Source organism: Orbicella faveolata, unplaced genomic scaffold (genome assembly GCF_042242905.1).
Source record: "Orbicella faveolata isolate gen_17 unplaced genomic scaffold, um_ofav_v1 contig_1, whole genome shotgun sequence".
Taxonomy (NCBI): Eukaryota; Metazoa; Cnidaria; class Anthozoa; order Scleractinia; family Merulinidae; genus Orbicella; species Orbicella faveolata.
In genome coordinates this window covers 13,988,572-14,010,499 of record NW_028301536.1, presented here as the reverse complement: position 1 = coordinate 14,010,499, position 21,928 = coordinate 13,988,572, and the positions used below count along the sequence as shown (strand labels likewise).

The 21,928-nt window shown below is 39.5% G+C and overlaps 1 protein-coding gene across 1 annotated transcript; it reads right to left on the bottom strand.

The window, feature by feature from the left end:
* Positions 1–2,846: 2,846 nt before the first annotated feature.
* On the bottom strand, positions 2,847–21,446 carry LOC110061359 (NFX1-type zinc finger-containing protein 1-like). Its single transcript, XM_089290713.1, is given in 15 exon segments — positions 2,847–3,156; positions 4,341–4,496; positions 5,338–6,426; positions 6,815–7,715; positions 8,129–8,529; positions 9,315–9,519; positions 10,436–10,776; positions 11,433–11,703; positions 12,546–12,779; positions 13,443–13,599; positions 16,138–16,268; positions 16,987–17,142; positions 18,082–18,551; positions 18,943–19,665; positions 21,153–21,446. Coding segments are annotated over 14 exon segments (5,322 nt in total). The 5' UTR covers positions 19,655–19,665; positions 21,153–21,446; the 3' UTR covers positions 2,847–3,058.
* Positions 21,447–21,928: the final 482 nt, after the last annotated feature.

The window sequence follows — 21,928 nt, the reverse complement described above, 5'->3', positions numbered from 1 at the left end:
AGTGAAGTGGGCAAGTCAAGATTGAAATGGATCAGTCAATGTGGGGTCTGACGTAATACGTATACCGTCATATTTGGCGTCAAATTAGCAGAGTGAGTGAGCGTGACACGGGTCACACCGACTCGGCGAGCTTGGTCAAGCGTGTTGCGGACAACTTCGGTAAGTTTGCTTCTTTTTATTTCATTTTGCAATGCATTTCTGTCCAGAAGATGTGTCTTTGAGAGTGCCAGAGGGAACCTAGAAATTATGACAATATTTATGAGATCAGATAGGATATTATATCAAGGTCAAAGAAGGTTAAAGTCACGAGCCTGAACTCAAAGGAAATGATGACACCTCCAGTTTACTCACCTTTGTTCTTTGTCTTGTTTCAGATTTAATTTTTTTGGACTATTTTCCACTATGGTACGGATTTTGCTCTATATTTTAACGCTATGTTTTAAATTAACAACGTTGATTGTATAGATATATGCTCAGGCAATTCGATTACATCAAAACGATTGTCGTCGGAAATAGTGTAACAAACAACTGAGCCGCCTACTCACCTCTTTGCTGATCTTTATCTGAAATATGTGGTACTTGGCGATGCCTTGAATGAAAACTTTATTCACTTTACTCTAACAGTTGATTGTCGTTAAGATACCTTAGTTCTTGGGCAGTCGCTTTATAGGAAAAAACTAGTCAATTTTGATGGGGTTGGTGTGTACATTTTTTTTTTTGTACACTTCTAATTGTGGCGCACGTGTTTTTCTCTTATCATTTTCTAGGATATTTCTTAACACTATTTTTCTTTGCCTGAAATTTTTCTTTTGCGAATTCCAACTATGAATTTCTTATTTTACGATGACTGCAGAAATTCTTGCGCGCTCAAGGGCTAAATTTTTATCGTCAATAAGCGGACAGACACTAGAATGTATAATTTATAATTTATAATTTATTGACAATTTGTTATCAGTTTTTCATGCGTCTATCCTGTTATTGATGATGAATTTCCTCATAACATTGTCCACAGGTAGTTTGACAATGTTATGACGAAATTCATTGTCAATAACAGGACTAGTTTTTTCCTATAAAGCGGCTGCCCAAGAACCAAGGTATCTTAACGACAATCAACTGTTAGAGTAACGTGAATAAAGTTTTCATTCAAGGCATCGCCAAGTACCACATATTTCAGATAAAGATCAGCAAAGAGGTGAGTAGGCGGCTCAGTCGTTTGTTACACTATTTCCGACGACAATCGTTTTGATGTAATCGAATTGCCTGAGCATATATCTATACAATCAACGTTGTTAATTTAAAACATAGCGTTAAAATATAGAGCAAAATCCGTACCATAGTGGAAAATAGTCCAAAAAAATTAAATCTGAAACAAGACAAAGAACAAAGGTGAGTAAACTGGAGGTGTCATCATTTCCTTTGAGTTCAGGCTCGTGACTTTAACCTTCTTTGACCTTGATATAATATCCTATCTGATCTCATAAATATTGTCATAATTTCTAGGTTCCCTCTGGCACTCTCAAAGACACATCTTCTGGACAGAAATGCATTGCAAAATGAAATAAAAAGAAGCAAACTTACCGAAGTTGTCCGCAACACGCTTGACCAAGCTCGCCGAGTCGGTGTGACCCGTGTCACGCTCACTCACTCTGCTAATTTGACGCCAAATATGACGGTATACGTATTACGTCAGACCCCACATTGACTGATCCATTTCAATCTTGACTTGCCCACTTCACTGTTGTATTTTTTGCGGTTCGGCGCGCAAACAAGGCTGTTTCGTTTCGTGCCACGCTAAATCACTTTTAATTTCGTTCAATCATTTCTAATTACACTGGACCATTCCTTCTATGACTGAACAGCTCAACATTAAGTTAAGCTATTTGCTGTTTGCACGAATGACTTGACCTCGTACTGCACTATTTGTGTCTGCATTAAATCAGTTGGCACTACACTAAACCATTGGTCGGTGAGTTGAACCATTTCTTGGTGAATTAAATGATTTGTCGATTACTTCAACCGTCCCACCATTAATTACACCATTTGAAACAGAACACCTGACCGTTTGTTGTCAGACCTGATCATTCTACGTATCGTAGTCAGATGGATTCTCATTTAAATAAACTGATTCTTATTAGTTTGTTCCATTTTGATATCGGTGACTGAGCCATTTCTAAATTGTCTAAATCATTTACTGTTTCAGTAGACCATTTAACACAAGAACACCTAACTATTTGTATTTAGACAGTATCATTTGTCAATCATTTATTCCATTTCGCAAACCATCACTAAACCATTTATGTTTGGCCTGTGCCGTTTAATAATCTTGTATTTTTGGTGGTGACGGCCGCCCATAGACAGGTTCAACGAAATCCACCCATTGTGTTGAGAATAACCTCAGTCGATGGAGCCCCATCTTGTCCATCAAATTATAAAACTCAAAGGTTCCTTTGCAATCTAATTTCCCGACCCAATATGGTTCAAAGGCATGTCTTAAAGTCAACCATAATCTCTGATCTATGTTGCTCGGTTAGTTCTATTGAAAAAAATCGAAAAATAAACGGCTTAGCAAACTTTTTGGATTTAAATATTTTAAAACATTATCTGCTAAGGACTGGACTTGGATTTTAGCCAAGAATAATTTCAAAAACCCAACGAACAAATTAACTAATAAAACTTTTGCCTGAATAATGTAGTAGCGTCTTACTTTAAGACAGAACTATGAATTTCAAGGCAATACTAGAAGCAATTTAAAAACCTACATGCAACAAAGGAAAACAACGTCAAGTTTCTACACTTATCAAATTGAATCAAAATAAAAGTGAAAAGTAATTTTCCTCTCCTTTGGCTTTTCTTCTTTCTTTTTTTTGCTCAATGATTAATTAACAGTTGTTTTAGATCAGTCATCATACCTTATCTGATAGTTGGTACCTTACAAAAACTTCGAAACCTAAGTTCACAGAAAGTCACAAGTGTCATATCAAGCTGTTGTGTATCGGTTAAAGTGTATCGAAGAAGGTGTCCCATGGGGAGTTATCCGAGTCACAAGCTAGGTGATTGGTTACGACCGGTGATTACGGCCGCCAACTGGTGAGTAACATTCCGGGCATTTGCTTTCTTCCATCGCTCCACCACACTCTTTGATGCAGTAGAAGTGACCTTTAAGAATAGATTAAAAAAAGAAAAACAAGAAGTTGAAACTGCAATAAAATTTAAAATAGGAGACAAATGTCTGGCAGATCTAGAGAAAAAAACGGCGAATAACTGTGAAATCATGGTCTCTTGGAGACGCGTAAAAGGCACCTATACTACTAATTATTAAATACCTCTCGTTAACATAGTTTAAGGTACCGACCGAGTGTTCTCGCCTTTGGTTTATGTCCCGCATTCTTCTCGCCTGGGCATAAATTGAAGTGGTAAGTACGAGGATCCATAACTTACAGTACAGACCGGGGGACGAGGTAAATAAGATATAATTAGATCTCTACTGTGTGTCTGACGAGTTCAGGAAACTGCTAACCAAATCCCCCATAGGCCTAGGCAGTGAATTATAACATTGATCCACTTAAGGTGGCCGAACACAGTTTTCAAGAGCCTCTGCCTAATTCACCATTACTTTAAAGATATTTATGCTTTGGCGCCCGTTTTTCGCAAGAGTCAACGTTAACCACAGAAGGGTTTATTCTCACATTTTGGCTAAGGTGAGTACTGTTGCCATGGCAACGGGGTTGGTTAAAAACAAGGCTTAAAAAATGGTTTTTGTTTATTTAAAAAAAATTCAGTCGTTAGATTTTTTTCATCATTTGCCCACTATGAATTGACATTAAATCCCTTCTGTCAACACTGTTCTAATAAAATTTTGACATAGGCGACTTTCGTAATTCGCCGTAAATCGTTTTCACTACATGTTCTGTATTATTAAAAATTCCCTATGTCAAAATTCAGATTTTTTGCGATAGATCATTCACGTGGTTTCTGAAATATTTTTTTTGCCAAATTTCTTGAAATTCTAACGACTGGATCGTTAGAAATCGGCCAGTTTCTGCAAAAGCAATCGGTCTCAATTTTTCGAGCAACTGCGCATGCGCTGCATTTAACTAGGTTCTTTAGGTAACAAAGAAAAAGCTGAGAATTGCTGAGTTCTTTGCGTCGTTACTTTTCTAACATAGCTTTGTAATAAAAGACTAAAGGCATCAGTACACTGCGTTCAATAATGGAGAAAAACAGCGCATATAGTGCGGGTGTTGAGTAACTGAATAAAATGATCGCTCTATTGAAGGCATGTTTTGCATCAGCAAAAGCGCGCGCGAAAACAGTGTTCGGCCACCTTAAGTCACACCCACCGTAAGGACACTTGAACCAGTGTCCCTGTGTAAACCCCACGGTCTTCACGATCAGAACTTTTTCCTCTCTTTTTACAGCCTGGTAAGGCTCCTGAAGGCCCTGTTCACGTCTGATTCGTTCAATACGAGCCCTGTATTGCTCTCGACGTTTCTTGCCTAAAAATGTTGCACAATACTAGCAATTAAAATGTCTTACATTTATCAATAGCGCGTTATTATACTGCGATAGCTTGCCAGAAGTCCACTAAAAGGCTTAGACAACACATCGGAATGGTGAATCCTTAGTAAAAACACCCCACGAGTCCAAGAGTTTTCGCATTTTTCAGACAATTTAATAAGCTAACCTTGTATACTGCACGGATTACTGTACGAGTTAAACTTTGCGCTTGCATACAATTACACTTTTCTTCACATGGCGGAATCCAAACGTAAATGTGAGCGGAAAAATTGCCTTTCCTTACAGGGAGAAGCGGAAACGACGATAGACAGAACCCAAGAGTCAGCCCAAGCCTGGGGAGACTGAGCAAAAATATGAACAAGCGCCTGACGTAGCACCTTGCCGTTTGTTTCTCACCTCTCAGTACCACTTCGAGATGAGAATCAAGCTTACTTTACTACTGGTAGAACGAATCATTTCAAATCATTTCTTTTTATGCAAACCAAGCACTTTTTCCTGCAGGCTCAAACGTGAATTTCATTTGGGGCCATATGCACATGACTGCTCCACGAAGTGAAAAATGAAAACGCTCCTCGGTAAACATCAATTGAAGGGTAGCCTGGAAAATTCCGCCAGCTAAGCACGCTAACTGAAAGGTGGAGACACAGTCGAGTTGAGAGGTGAATTTTTCTAAGGGCCATTCAGCCAATCGAGGACTTTCTAGGTTCTCCCAGGTGCAATAAATCCCTTTTCCCTAGTCTCTCCCGGCCGTTACTTGACCTAAACAGCTCTCAAATATTAATTTCCTTTTAAGTTTTCGCCCTTTTTCTATTCTCTTACCAATTGCCTTCTCTGAATCAAAAGCTTCTTTAACGAAATTAACCTTTACAGTGTCAGTGACTCCAAGCTTAATACCCTGGATGTCCAGCTGCATTATCAGCATTCTGAAGTCGATAAGAAGCTGTGTTCTGTACATTTCTTCGTTGAGCTCTTCAAGTTCTTGGCCACTGACTGGAAACCAAAATCTCATCACACGTTTTCGGAGTTGTTCCACTTTACTTTCGAGGTCTTCCTTCGTTTCCTGGAACCGTTCGTCAGCTTCAAAATAGCCCATGCTAGCCTTGAGTGGCTGAAGGAAGGACAATAACCTGATCTGGTTGTCAATCACGTTGATGCGTTCATCCGTGAGACTCGGATAATTCAGCCTTTTTTTGATTTCTTCTTGGTCTTCGGGGAATTGACCAATCTCCTCCACTTTCCCTTTGAGCATCGCTACCTTTCTGTCAAGCTGTCCTTTGTCGAGTACAATCTTCTGTTTTATTCGTTCGAAGTCTGCCAGAATTTTCTTAATGATGTTGCCGTACCTTAAACTGGTGCGGATGGGAACCCTGCATTTTGGGCAGAGTTTGAGTTGAACATCAACAGGCTTCCCGTCATGCGTTGTTTCCACCTGGTCCATCCACTGATCCATCATTTCAACCTCAAACACGTGACCGCAGTCTGCCAGCTCCACGAATCTTGCGTCCGGCTCATCTTCGGTTCCGAAATATATCTCCGTCAACTCGTCTTTGTGACACTCGCGGCACTTCTTCGGGCATATTTCCCCACAGAGACCGATACAGGGATGCCCGCAGGGAAGTAGCTTTGTACATGACACGTCACATCGTGGACGATTGCAGAGCTGCCTGCATAGTTTCGTACATTTATGATGCTGGCACTGCCAGATGCATTTCGCGAAACAAGGATCACAAGGTTCACCACATTTCTTCGTGCACTTTCTGTGTTTGCAGTAATTGCTACAGTTTTCTCTGCAGGGAGGGCAGTTTTTGGCGCATGACTTGGTGCAGTTGTGCCCACAGAGCAGTGTGCGACCACACCTGTCCTTGCATGACACATGGACTCGACCACTCAGACAGCTACTGCAGTCATCTAGTATAAATGAAAAACTAAAGTACATAAGAGATTAGAAAATAAATCCTCTACAAAACCATGTACAATTTTTTTGCCCTTCAATTTGACACAGTTTAAGCTAATTTAATCAATGATTTCAGCCATTGTTTTACGAAATTTCTTGTTAAGCCAGACAAAATTTGAAAAGAATCGTCTCTTACCACATACGGTCAACTGTTTGTCATTCGCTGATTACATACGAGAACAGGACGAACAGAAAAGCTGGAAAATTTGTAGCCTGAATTTAATAATACGATATGATAAAGTCTATTCTTTTAAAGTGCAACGATGAGTTGCAAATTCTCGTGGTAAAAAACACAAATTTTAGTTTGTGACCTGTGACGTTATTTGTTCCCGTCAGACTTACCAGTGCAAGGGTGTCCACAGTTTAAGGTCGCACCGCAAGGAGTCTCGCATGGAGTGCGCAGTGGATCCACGTGACATTTTGTCGCAATTTCATGTCCACATGGCCAGGTTTTCACACAGGACGTTTGGCATTTGACTTGGGAAAGATCCTCGCACATGCAGCAAGGAACCTTTTGAAGATGGCCACAAACTGGAAGGGTCTTTTCTAAAGGCTTCATACAAGGCCCGCACTCTTGATAGCATTTCCTGGGGCACTTATGATTCAGCGCACACGGTTTCCTAGTGCAGGGCTTCTGGCACTCGTATTCTTTGTGTTCTGGGTCTACTGGATGGCACATCATGTCACACACGTGACCGCACTCGAGTCGCGTGGCACATGGTATGCTGCAGCCTCCATTTGGTGCCTTTTTAAAGTCTTCAGCACATGACGCCTGGATCACGTTTTTCGGGTGGTTTTGGCACATCAGCATCAATGTTTTTCCTACATTCCCACGCTCGCGCATGTCACTGACGATCCCCCTCCACAATGCACTCTTAGCTTCCAAAAGACTGATGTTACCGATACAGAAAAACCCTTTCTTAGCGCGAGACAACGCCACGCAAACACGGTTTTCTATCTGAAGGAAACCGATTTTGCCTTTCTCGTTACTTCGAACGAGTGATAAAAGAATGATGTCATTTTCTTCTCCTTGAAAATTATCCACTGCGCAGACTCGAACTCCACAAAAGAAATCTTTAGGCATTTCGTTTTTGAGCTGGAATAACTGCCCAGTGTAGGCTGTGAGGACTGTGATTTGCTCTCTCTCGTAGCCTTGGAGGATGAAGTAACGACAGAGGGCGGCCATGAATTTGGCTTCGTGTTTATTTGACTTGCTTTTTCCTTCTTTCAGTTTATTAAAATCCTGTAAAAACGAACAGAACAAAACGTGTGTTGCAACAACAACAGCAACAGCAGCAAAAGAAGAGAATATTAGGGAGCGATTTGATCGCGTATAATGAGCTCGATCACGAGGCTCGATTACACTGTTCGTGCTCACGAGCAGTGTCTTTAAAATTAGAGTAGTCAGTAAACAAAACAACCGATTAATTCAGTTATCAAACTGAAGAAACTGATATATAATTCTGTATGTACGGTCATACACCTGCTGCATGTTCGCCTTACCAATAGCTGTCACAAAATAATTTTAAGCAAGCCTTATTTAATTTTTGATCAAATTGATAATTTTTCGTCACAAAGGAATTGTCTTTACTACATGTATTTTTATTGTCAAACAATCACAGCTTGTACAATACAAATAAACAGCTGGGTACTCACCTCGCTTTCATTGTGGTCCACAAAAAATACATTACGAGCCACGCCCTTAATGTTGTCGAAATTCAGCACCGATTCGTGATTTTCCAGCTTCGGATTGACGTAAATGTGCTCCAGCATTTTGGAGATTTCAGGTCGCATGCGATGCTGCAAACGCAGTCGTTCAAAAGGCATTCCATTCTTCACCATTCTCTCGAATAGTGACACGTCCAGGTTGTAGTGTTTAGCGAGGTCGTAGACTGTGGGATTGGGACGGAGTTGCTGATGATCGCCAATCAGAATCAAGTGCTGACATCCGGGAGTTAACGATGTAACAATGTGCGACTCCAGTACTTCAGCGGCTTCTTCTACAATCGTTATACGTGGTCGCAGGTGGTAGAGAAGATCGCGGTGCTTTGCAGCACCTAAAGGCCAAATGCAAAAGCGGTCATACAGATGACAATCGGCAAATAGAAACATTTGGGATATATCAAAGACGTTGTTTATATAAAAATATTGAAGGACCGTAGCCAGGGTTGAGCATAATAAAAATTTAAAAACGATCTCTGGCTAAAAATGTTTATAGATATACGAACTTTCGACTGTTAGATCTACAGTCTTCGACGGGTAAAGATGAATGACGAAATATGAATATAAATGAGTAAAAATAAAAAGAATGGACTATGTAAATTAATTATGAATGTGTGTAAAAAGAATGTTGTATTGCCCAGGGAGTGGGCAGGAATTGTTGACAGCATTTGGAGTCACCATAGTATGCCACGATTCTAATGTTTTCCTTATTCGGAAACTGCCTTTGTCAATTAAGGAGGTGTTGTTAAAGTCAATAGAATGTTCATGGGACCACGCATGGTTGGCAATTTTGGAGCCTTTAGCCGCTGTTTTGACATTTCTTATGCGTTCTTTTCTTCGGGTGTTAAACGTTCTGCTAGTTATCGTAGAATTTGGTTCTTATCATACTTACAACGTCTAAGCCTTTTTCATACATCCCTGCCCGCTAGTACATTCGAAACTAATCGTAAACCAGCTCTGATTTTTTATCCATCAATTTAATCAAGTTTGAGTCCAAGCAAAGCACGTACCGTGGCTTTTGTGTACGGAACTATTTCGGGTCGCTTATACGTGTAGGCGCTACCACCAATCGTTACATAAATTACCATGTATAAACTCGGCGCGCCCTCGCCACACTTACCTGTTGTAGTCATGCCAATGACATCAGCTTTCTTGAGTATCTCCAAGTCTAATCTGCTTTTAACTGTCTTCAGGTCTTCAACACCCCATTGAAATACCTGCTGGAGTGATGTAATTGTGAAACGGCAACGTTTACGCGCGTCCATCAGCCATCGCCGATACAAACTCCAGCGGTCTTTCAGGCTCAACTTCCAAACATCTGTTACCTGAATTGAACAATGGAAAAAAAAATCAGGCAGTTAAAACAAGTTACTTTAAGTAGCTCAATAATCAAATCTGTGACTATTGGAATTTATGGTTAGGGTAACGGACGATTATCTGCCTAACCATTTACGATTTCTCAGTATGCTTAGCTTCCAGTAGCTGTACAGTTTTTAACAATTTTATTAATAAGGAGTTTAAGAAAACCACGACAACAACGGGAACGTCGCTAAACAAAAGGTTTAATGAGCAAAACAATGGCTGTGCACGTACATAATAATTCTTGGCACATTTCTTTGCCGTCCTATGCAAAACAACAACGTGAAATGATCGAATTCTGCGTTGTGTAGGGAACGTGAACTACAACGGATAATTTTTAAAATTTATACTTTGAATTTTATGCCGTGTTCCATGACCAGTTTCGCAGTAGTTTTGACAAAGAGAAACAAACTAAATAACTTAAGAGTATCGCGAGATTCGTGGGTAAAATATAAAGTCATTATTTAAACGACGTTGTCCTCGGCGTCGCCGTCGTAGCTTCTTATAACTCCATAATTCCTCGCCGCTAAAACTTCCCATGTAATCCTCTAATAAGCATGTACATATGGGTTATTTACCAAGCTTGTTCGGTCAAGATGGCTATATATTGGCCAAGTTCTTCTTTTGCGTGTTTACAAATACACGACTAAAGAACGATTTATACTGTATTGTATTGTATATGGTAAAGCAAGGTAATCAAAACATTTCTGTTGGTTAGTTCCTCGATCAGTAGACAAGTAAACAACTAATGTGTTTTGTGCACGGTCAAGACCAAAAAAGAGAACAAAAACATACAACAAAGAACTTTGTCGAGTTTAATAACCATTCCCCTCTATTAACTATGATTTAACATAGGACATTTAGTAAGCGCCATAGTCTTACCGTTGCTGCTCTCTCATCTAGCATGACTTCTGTTTTGTTCAGCTCCTGACGCATGATCTTCTCTAACTTCCATTTTAGCCGATAAGGTTTTTGTACTTTCCATTCGCTCTCACCTTTCTCGTTAGAAACAATAACACTCGCGACACTCATTTCCTCTGCTTTCCCCGCTGTCTTTGATTTGTACACTATTACGTCATCATCGTCCAGGTTTCTTTGGTTCTGCATAACATTCGCTTCGTACAGCACATCCGGGTTCTCATTTCCATCTATCTCTCCCTCCTCTGCTTCGGCTACTTCTATTCTTGTTTCTGGGACCGCTTCCGCAACTGTACCATCTCCCTCTTGATGAACAACCAAACAAATGATAATAAATAAGATGGTGTATTTTTTATCAACGAAACACTGAAATCACTTTAGCGCTCTCCATCAAATGGAACCTGGAATTGCTGTTATTCTGTGGTTTCTGCATGAAATATCGCTTGATAAATACTTCGGGAATTTTTTTTTTTCCACTTTCGGCTGCAAGATGTAACGTGTTTCGTCTGTCTTAGGTCGAAACTACCTTGTGAGGTGGGTATTTTCAATAAACGTGTTTCGAGCAACGCATTCGCGCAACGCACCGCCTGATAGTAAGCGTTCTCGAAGTGAAACATGTTTGATTCGTGATCAGACTAAACATGTGTTTCTGCCATGTGTGAGCATGCGCGCACAGTAAGGGAATAATGTAGAAAACTTACTTAAAACCCTAAATTAGCAAAGCAATGGTTAGCAGTTTGTCCCCAAGGCACCCACTTTTACTGGCTAAGATAAAGTAGATTCGCAATTCCCAACTTAAGGCAGACCCTAAATGATGATATCAATCATGGCTTCGTCATTCTTTCTCAGTAATTCTGGATTTCGATGGAGGAAGGAACGTTTTCACTGACCATTTCAGCCCTAGCTAGTAGTGAGACAGAAAGTACGCTCATTATCTGTTGTATCTATAACTATTCATTACCTCCTTGACTTGGATTTACAGACAGTTGTAGCCAATGCATTATAGCATTCTCCTCCTCGTGTCCGTCTTTATCAACAAACGGCTGCTTTAAAGAATGATACTGGGCAACAGTCATACTCCGTGCGCGATAACGTAACTGGTCTTCATGAAGTACGTTTTCTTGGCATCGGTCTAAAGTTTCGTTTTCATTTTCTAGCTCTTTTAAAGTCCCCTCCATCACCTTATGAACCTCGGAAAGATCCTTTCTTATGTTGCGGGGAACTGATTTGTCCTGCCAAGCAAAGCGTAGGACATATCTCACGAAATGAACAGGACGCTACGATAGCGACAAATTTAAGAAAATATCACTTGACGATTTAAGAAAATGTCACTTAAGTAGTCTGGGACCTACCTATCTTGCAAACCTCTTTAAATATAGGCATACATCGTATGGGCCAGGAGGAGAGGGATCGATTTTGGAATTACCTAATTTTAATCTTAAATTTAAATGACTTCATAAGTAAATTACAAGATTGTAGCTTTGTAGAACGTGTCTTATAGCTTCTCTGTCACGTTTGAGCTATCATATAGTTTTTTCCTTTTTTTTCTCTTTTTTGTAAGGCTTAGCAATTTATATATTATGTATTTATTACTAGTTTTTATATATCTATTAAGTTGTTTTAAAATAGAATAACATTGTTAGCTAGAATATAATAATATTATTAGCTGTTGTTACTATAGTTCTCATTTATATACGTTCGTATTTTGACCGAGTACTTAGCTCCTCGACGAAACGTGTTAAAATAAATGATTGACTGATTGATTGATTGACTGACTGACTGACTGACTGACTGATTGATCGATCGATCGATCGATTTGTCTCAAATAGTTACCTCCACCCCAATTCAGTGTTGAGCGGGCTCTATAGTCTCCGTAGTCTCATGCTCAGAGATAGCACTAACGTCATTATATTAAGGCATGAAGATTAGTTGCTTAAACCGACATGAAAAGTATTATCACCGTTCAGTCTTCTCATATAGCAATTCCTTTGGAACCTTCCGTTATAATTGACCTCTATTTGTAAGACTGTCTAGATATGTCTTCTTTCATCAAACTTTAAAAGTGAAACCTTACCTTGCGCATTTTGTGCTTCAATTCCGACAGACTGCATGCCTTCAAAATTTCGCTCTCACTCCTTCCTCCGACTCGAACAATTCCTTCAGGACGGAACTGATGGATTCCTTCCAGGAACTGATCGAGAGCGTGGTTTGTGTAACAGACAACTAGGATTGGGCGATGCTTTGTGCCGTAGAAACGGACACTCTCAGTGTTCCACTTCATCTTATTATGTAATAACACACTAGCAATCTGTAAGAAACGAATGAAATTTCTTATTGATGTGCTGCTGCTATGTAGCGCTATTAAGGTTCTTTACCATCTCTTTTCAACAGCTATCTTTCAGTCATCATAACATCTTTTTCCACTAGTCTAAAGCTAATGCAAATGATAGACATGATAGTGTGGCACACTACCAGTCATTAGAAGAATTCTATTTATTCTACTTACGCAACTGCTACAATCTGATTGGCTGAATCATGACATATTATCAACCATTAGTGTGCAGTAGCTTGAGAAGATCTAGAAAAAGGCGATATTTTGTTGTTTCTCAAAAATTTCGGAGGTATATTGTTGAATGATCGGATTGATGAGCGCAAGTACACGACTTGCTACCAACGAAATTCAGCCCCAAGCGTTTACACCTAAGCGCCGATGAAGTTTAAGAGTACTTAATTAAAACATAGATGACTTATTGGAAATAACTATTATTCATTTGAAAGAAATTTGGTTAAACATTATTCACGCTCGATTTCTATTCTTTCTCTGTATTTCTAATAACAACTATAACTTCGAAATTTTGAGCTTATAATCGTTGAACAGAAACAGAATCCTTGCATTCTGCCGTTTAGGGTAACGAGATGAGATTTCATGTTTCTTTAAAATTAAACTCGTATCATTAAACTATTAGATCACCTTCAACCCAATGTACGTCTTTCCAGTCCCCGGGGGTCCTTGAATAACAGCGAATTCTTTGGTCAGCGCCATCTGCAAAGCCCTGAACTGAGAATCATCAAGACCCAGATCTTGCGCAGAAGGCCAGGAGACCAAGGTTAGAAGAGGGATCGACGAGCTTTAAAACAAAAATGTTGGTCATGCATGAGTTTATTTTACATGTTTTCGATCTTCCAGCAATAATAAGAACATACAGTATCACTGTTATCTAAGGATGTCCACAAGGTGTTGGACACCTCTCAACTGAGTTGCTCGAAACTTGTCAAAATGTTGCTTATAAGTCGCTCAAAAAAGGCACTTCTAACGAAAGTTGTTCTTTGTTCTTTGTTCTTTAGTTAGATAAATGTCATGCTAGTTACCCTCTGTAAGTATCAAAACTTTTAAGCATTTTCGGATGCAGCTTTAACGCAACCGGTGCTAAATAATTTATCTCATAATTGCAACAAAAGTTTATTTAAGTAATGATCCAGATTAGAACTGTCGCATTTTCTATTGTTCTGCTGCAATGCGCTTTCCCCACATTGAAACGGTTGTGCTTTCATACGAAGAATGTATCAACCGATGGAAAGCAGGTTTATGAAATAAAATGTATTTTAACTCTATTTTGAAAGGTAGTTTCCTTTGTGTTAAAACATTTCAACCAATCACAAGAGTCGTAAACAAAGACAATAAAAGCTTCCAATTTTCCAGTGTTCCCCACATAGGATTACTGTGGTATTTAGACTCGGAAGAAATTTTGTTGGAAGGAAGACAGTTGATCAATTACGGATAAGCATATATAGAGCTACCTGAAGTTTTGTCAGACTTTGCTGATTGAGCCAATCAGAAGTATGATACAACAATAGCAAAGTTGCACAAAAGTTAGCACCTTTTTGCATTCCTTGCCGCGTGGTGCTTTCCTTCTTATATGGACCGTTACTTAATTACATAAACTAAGCGCATTATAAGAGTCTCGTTCCATGAGAACAATTGCATCGTATCGGTTACATGTACATTGAGCGTGATAGAGACTGAATCCTTTCCATGTAAAGATTCCAATGATATCACGTTTGCTGAGGTTTTGCTTAATGAGTGAAAACCTCTTGAAACTAAGTCAAGGGATTTTCGGAAATTCCTCAGAAGTCTTCCTAAAAATTCTAAAATGTTTGGAAATTTCTGTTCTAGGAGAGATTCTATAATGCATACATTTCTAGAGAGTGATGTCTCTATTTCAGCATTTTCAAGTACCATAAAGTGGTTTAAAGATATACACAAATTAAATGTGAGTCCTTCTGCTGAACAGATTTTATTCAACTTGACTGATGAAATAGCTTCGTTGACCTCCATCCAAAAGCGCAGACTGGATCTTCTCTTGCTTCTAATGAAACATTATGTCTATTCCTGTAAGATTTTTTCTAAGAACCCCAATATTTCTGAACTTCAAACCAAACTCCAAATGCAATGGAAAATCGAGCATTGCTCAATGACTTGATTTTGCAATTCTCCCCCTCAATACAGCTTGGCCTGTATAATGCAATAATGGAAATATGCTTTTTGTCAAGGTTTAAAAGTTTTAAGTAGCATTAGAAATTGAATTTTATTCCAAGTGGCGTTAGTAATCGTAGCGTAAGTAATGCTAATTAGTATCGTTAAGCAATTTGAGTTATCGTATTGTATTGTATGTAATGTGTGTACTGCATTGTAAATTACAGTGAATGCGAAGTATAATAAATAACGTAAGTATATCTATTAGTCTTGTAAGTAGCGTAGCTGTGTAAGTATCGTAACCAGCGTGTGTAACAATGCATAATAAAAAAAAATGTTTGGAAGTATTCGCATGGTCTTCGGAAAACGTATAGTGTACATAACTACATGGTAAGACCACTGTTAACACTAAATGCTGCTCCTGTTTCGTTTTTCGTAATACAATATTATGACGTCAGAATTTCTAGTTCCAATAGCACCCCAAGGAAAACAAAACAAAGAGACTGTCTAAGACACTTGTGGTGCTGATACTGTTATATGAATGCGAGACGTGGAAAATGAACAATGAACGAAGCAATAGATGTATTCCACAACAAGTGCCTACAAAAGATCCTACGAATTAAATGGCAAGATCATGTCGGTAAGATCGGAAAGATTGGAAAGATCGAGCCAGCACGAAACCGCTGAGTAAGGAAGTGAAATATCGTAGATTGGACTGATTGGTCACATCCTGAGGCAAGATCGCAATAATGATTGTAACATCGCAGTAACCTGGGCGCCAGAAGGGAAAAGGAGAAGGGGAAGGCCCAACACAACATGGAGACGAACAGTAGAAAAGGAACCGAAAAAGGCAGGGTGGAACCCAAGGGAGGAAGCGAGGACGATCACAGCAGACCGAGAAAAGTGGAGGACCTCGGCTGTGAAGGCCCTACGTGCCACGAGGCACGAGGAGGATAGGTAACAGGTAACTGGTAACATTGGTGCAGGATTTATGTCACTCTTAAAATATTTGACTTACATGTACCTTTTCCTTCTTTAACGTTTAAGCCTGCAAACCGTAATCACAATGATAACAGAAAAATGTAAAAAATGTAGTGCTATTTCAATGTCAATTCTGTCACAATGGCTTCCAGTTGTGTGTGTTTTCGCTAAAAGATGAAACCAAGCAAGGTATCATTTTCGTTTGCAATACCTTCGTGCAGTAGTGTAGCTATTCTTCCTCATAATGGGTGTCAGATCAAATGTCACTTGTTCTTGGTTCCCTCTAGGGTTTCTCAAGTAGGCGGGTGGTTCGACTTCTTTCTGGCAGTTTACGATGTAATTCTATTTTTGTTAAAGAACAAAAGCTGTCTTTAATAACAATCATGATCAGGTGACAATGTTCTCTAGATGGCGTAAAGGTCTGTGTTGAAATAAATGTTTGCCAGCAAAAAAGCACAAAATTGATCTTATTGCGTTTATCCTAGTCAGTGATTAATGCAATTGATTACACTTTCTTTACTTAGTGATAAATTCAATAAAGAAGCCATGAGAACAACAAAGAACATTATCATCGGATGCATTTTTTTCTTCCTTTGCATTGGCCGACAGCCGACCACGTGACCTGAAAATAATCGCCTACAAATAATGGTCGGCTCATGCATAATACCGTCTAAATGCGTTTTGCTGCAAATAATATTCTGCTCATGCGTAATTGTAACCACTCTCTGGTGTGAAAAATGACAGTGCACTTCCCTGAAGTACAGAGAACAGAGAGTGATTTAAGTATGAAAACAACCTTGGTGATCGAACGATAAAACAATTATTGAACTCGGTTATCGCAAAATAACGTGATATGTCAGTATCTCGCAGATCATTTATTTGCCTCGGCCCACGGCTTCGGCAAATAATTGATCTGCTCGTCATTACGTGACAAATCACGATAGTTTGCTCTATCTCGTCCAGTAATTGTTAATTATTATCTCAACGCTATCTACAAGCAAACTATGCTCATTTGGAGAAGTCCGAGTATAAAGCACGAAAAAGGCCGATCTTCCGTCACCTGCATAGGTAGGTATCCTGGATAAATTTCTTTCAGTCCCTCTAGCACGTGACGATAAGCTTCAAAGAAGGCAGTGCTCTCCACCATCTGATACACATCACCTTCTTCAAAACTCTCTTGATCGTATACGTTGATGAACTGTACGTCCACTACGCCCTGCAGCCGAGAAGAATAATTGCCACTCTTTAACCAAATATTAGGTACGTTATCATTTCGGTAGTTTTGCTCTAAAAGCCATGGTACCTCCTACAAAGTCAAATTTGAACCGTTTGCAGGCTTGCTACTTTGTGGATTTAATGGTTCTGCAAACAGTGCATGCGTCAAAATCTCAGGTAAACAAATTTTACTACAGAGAATACTGATATGTAATAATTTACCTGTAGAATCTGAGTAAAAATGAACGCTATTCTTATCCGTATTGCTGTATGAAATACGTAGATTGTTAAGTCAAAATCCGATAGGGGACCGAGCAATTTTGGTTTTCCGTGGACAAAAACCTAGTACCAGAATAATTTTAAGTATATTACAAACCCTTTTGCATTTTATAAAAGCTAAAGATACAAATAGTAGTCTGAAATAACACCAAAGACAATTTCCCATGGAATCTCGGGAAAATAAATTTTAAAAATCAGAGCCTCAACATCACTTTCATTTTACTAGTACTTTCAAGGATTTCCTGTGAACTTCAAAATTTGTTTTCGACATTTGGTGTTGCTAGAAATAATTTCTTTTGAGAAGATATTTAAAACAGTCGCACAGAAGTTTGTTATCAAATAATCTTGGTGCAAAGCTTTTTTCCACTTGTTGTTCGAACTTCTGGTGGATTCCAGAGTGGCTGATTAACATCTGAACTTGAGAATGGCCACGGAATGTCTTGGTTATGTATCATTTTTGCAGTTCTCAGCTAGGAGTGAAAGCGTCAATTCTCAGCTGAGGTTAACATTTTAACTGATTCTTAGCTTTACGTTACAGACTGTAAACCCCATACATACCCTCTAAGCAGTAATAGCGCTAGCTAGCTGTTAAAATTATTTTACGATCGAGATTAAATGCTCACCGTCTCTCAACCTTATCAAGTATTTATGTTGAACTTACTCTTCTTATGGCTGCGAGAGATCGGTCGGCCACTGTGGCGAGCATAAAACTCTCAAACCTGTCCCTGGACAAACAAATCAATGAACCAAAGATGAGTCGTTTGCTGTTTTCCCAGTGCACATGCCTGAGCTTGGAGTTGTCAAAACTGATTCTGTATCGGAGACCGTTGGACGTATATATAGGTTCTAAAACAGAGACGTTGTTGTACACCCATATGTCCTGAATATCACTCAACTCGGCGGTACCATTACGCTCCAACAACTGCGCAATCCCTTACCGAAGGGGTCGCACGAAGTCTTCTTGAAGAAGTCGAAATTGTACGTCCAAATAATGTTCCACGTCATTGTAGCTCCCATCGATTTTGTTCTTCCTGAGGAAGGGCCGTCCTTCATGCAAGATGTCTTCCTGGGTTGGAACAACAGAGAGCCAGCGGAAATTATCCGGTGGATCTACATCATCGTTAACTCCAGCTAAAAAGTGCAGATATTTTTTTGTCAGTGCACGAGTGAAAGTTCGATTTTTCTATTGTTGGATTACACTGTCACGCCATCAAAAAAATAATCGTAATCATTTAATAAATTAAGTCACGAATCTGGAATACAATAGATGATTGATACATAAACAACCTCGCCAAAATTTAGGTCCGTGCGGTCTTTCATGTGCGTGTTATTCGGAAAAGTGTTTCACCCGAATTTACAAACTAGCTTTGCATGGAGACGCCATGTTGGTGCCCCTCGCTCCAAGGGACACCAACATGGTAATTTTTGATTTTGGAAAATGACGACCTCACATGAAAACCGACAATTGGTAGATAAGAAATAAAATCAAAGGGAATGCGCCCTATACGCCATTATATCTCACCATCTCTTCGAGGCTTCGTTCTTTTTCGTCGTTCTTCTTCCTCCTTCTTCTTTAACTCCTCAGCTTTCTTGATTCTCAATTTCATTATTTCATCCACCTCTGTGACAAGGGCATCATCTGCCAACTGTCCCGTGTTAGACAGCCTCATAGTTCCACAGTACAGGTCGGACAGCGGAAGATCAGCATAACAGCTCGGAAATCTTCGGAGCAATTCGTTCATTATTTTGACAACATTTCTCAGAAATACTACGACATCGAGAGGAGACGAGTTGTGAGCAGATAGCTTGTTCAGATATCGTCTGAGCAGCAAATTGAGAAACGACGACCCTGGTAGCAGAGTTAGTAGCTTTAACAGATCCTCCTTAGAGCTGCAGTCGCAGGCTTTCGTAACAATGCTCACGATCAGGACAATCCACTGATCTTCTATTTTTGACTGCTGTTTGAATAAATACTCCGTGGCTTGGAAACATCGACTAGATGTTAAGTGGAGGATTATTTCGTCAGAGGTTTTGGTTTCAAGGGCTTGAAGTTCCCCGAATCCTAACTTAAGCTTAGGCTGGTTTCTTGGAGTTCCGTCACCACCACGACCCAATGTTCCACCTCCTCTTTTACCTCCTCTTCTACCGCCTCTTCCACGGCCTCTTCCACCTCCCCTTCCACCTCCCTTTCCGCCTCTGCTTCCTCTTCCGCTTTGTCCTCGCCAGGCATCCATTGACAGCACCTCTGAAACAAGATAGAGATCAAGAAAGAATTAGATTATAAGAATTATCAATTGGTTGTGAAACGTAAAACTCCTTTACTCCGCTATATGAATAATTACTTAATTGATGACAAAAAAAAAAACTATTCTGATTTAGTCGCCGGGAACAGCATTTGTTTGCATCAAACAAACTTTTCCAATCAAAGTCCAGGACTCTTTGCTGCTGAGAAACCTCTGGAATCACCTTCATTCGTCAACCAGTTGTTAATTTCAAAACACTTCCTACTCTCCGTTTGAAGGGAAACCTATGCTGCTGATTTACTGGGTTTGTTAGTGCAACCGAACCAGTTTAAAATGTTTTATGCATTAATTTCCGATGAACATTTATCTGGAGCTGAGGAATCAGATTTACGAAGCCTTCTAAACTAGAATCCAAACAAATTTGCACAAGCCAGGAGAGAATCTGATGAAAATTCTGTATTTTTCAACAAATGGTGAGACAGCGACGAATGCAAGGGCATCACCTCCTTTGCATGCATTGAGGTATAACTGGTATCAGTGTGTTATTGAATTCCACGGTATGCGAAAGTCGCAAGATATAGCATCTTCCATTTGAGTATTGAACGCTTAAAAAGGTCCAAAACATCATTTAAAAGGAATAGATGGGTATGTGTCATGTATCAATTCAAATTCTCCGCAATTCCGAAACATTGCCACCAAGTATTTCAGTGTAGTACAAATCAGCACACACGAAGGATGTGTGTACGAAAAGACTTGTCCCTGGGACGATATTCCCATGAAATGTTTTAATGAAGAAACTGGTTACTGGGACACTGATTGGATCACGAGAACTTCTCTTAGGGACTTGTACTACTATATCAAGCTAATTCATTTCGACAGGGAGAGTAGCTTCAGAGACAAAACTTTCCCCGCAGCGACGAGAAATCTCTTCGACTACGATGCGAAGTTGAAATATCCTAGTCGTGGTGCAATGTTTCGTTAATAATCACTTACGAATTTCATTTTCAGTATAATAATCGGAGTTTAATAACTTCGAAAACTCCGTCTATTTGACTATCTAATACTGACCCACATCCACTCTCTTTCTTGGGATTTATATCTTTTTAAAATCGATTACGGTTCTACGTGGGCAAACAATTAGTCCTGATTTCCATGTTGCACTGGTTTTCTTAGCCTCCAGTGGTAACTTGGTTTCTGCGGGCAACCATTGCAACTGAAGACTCTTCTGTCAACAATTCGATCCACTTAACAATTCAGTGTCAGGAAAGACCAGTTGACCACTGTGCAACTTGTCCGCAATGGCTACAACTTTTAGGAACACTGTTCGCTTTTAATCTATTTATAGTTCTTCATTTTCTCAACTAGTCTCTACTTTCGGCACCGTTAAGAGGACGGTGAATGACTAGTTCAGAAACGAATCTTACAGTAAATATAAGATGTTGCATTGTTGACAATATGGTGTTTGATAGTTACAGTTGAGCTAGCTTACCTCAAATATCCGAGGAGGAAGCCAGATGCCGGCCGGCGCGCTGTTGTTGCTGCAACTTACAAGGACTTGTCGACAGCAAAGTTATTCCTCAATCATCGCATACCACTGCTGCGTAATAATATACGTAAAAAACTGTTTTCCACAAGCAGAGGAACACTGTTCGAGCAAATGAAATATGTAGGGGCAAGTGTCTAAGATACTTTAACTTAGTATGGGTCGTGAGCCAATCAAATCGCAGGCAGAATTTCTTAGAAACCGAAAGGTCATTTCCGGAAATCAGGGGCTTAAAAAAAAAAAAAACGGAGGACGTTAAATTACCTATAAAAACTACAAAGTACCTTCGCAATAAAGAGATCTCTTTCTTTTTTCGGCTGGTTCAAATTGAACACAATGATATCAAGATAGACTAGTTGTTATTTTGAAGCGGTGGTACGCGGGGGGCGGGGGCGGGGGGGGGGATTCACCACTTTTGTGAGCATAGATTTATGTTATTACATTAAATTGCCTGAAACAAGCTCTGGAGGTTTTGAATAACCCGATCAAAACAGATAAAAAGACAACAGTTTAATTATTTTGCATCTACTTTTATTCTTAAAGCAATAAGATCCAGAAATCAAAGTTTATGCCGTATCGGGAACACAGATTTTCAAGTCAAAATTCTCAGAAAGACTAAAAGTCATTTCCGGGAAATCAAGATCCTCCACGTCACCTCGTCCCCAGGTTCTTCTCGACTTTGCTTTCAGCTTCAAAATCAGGGCAAATTCGAATGTTAAGCA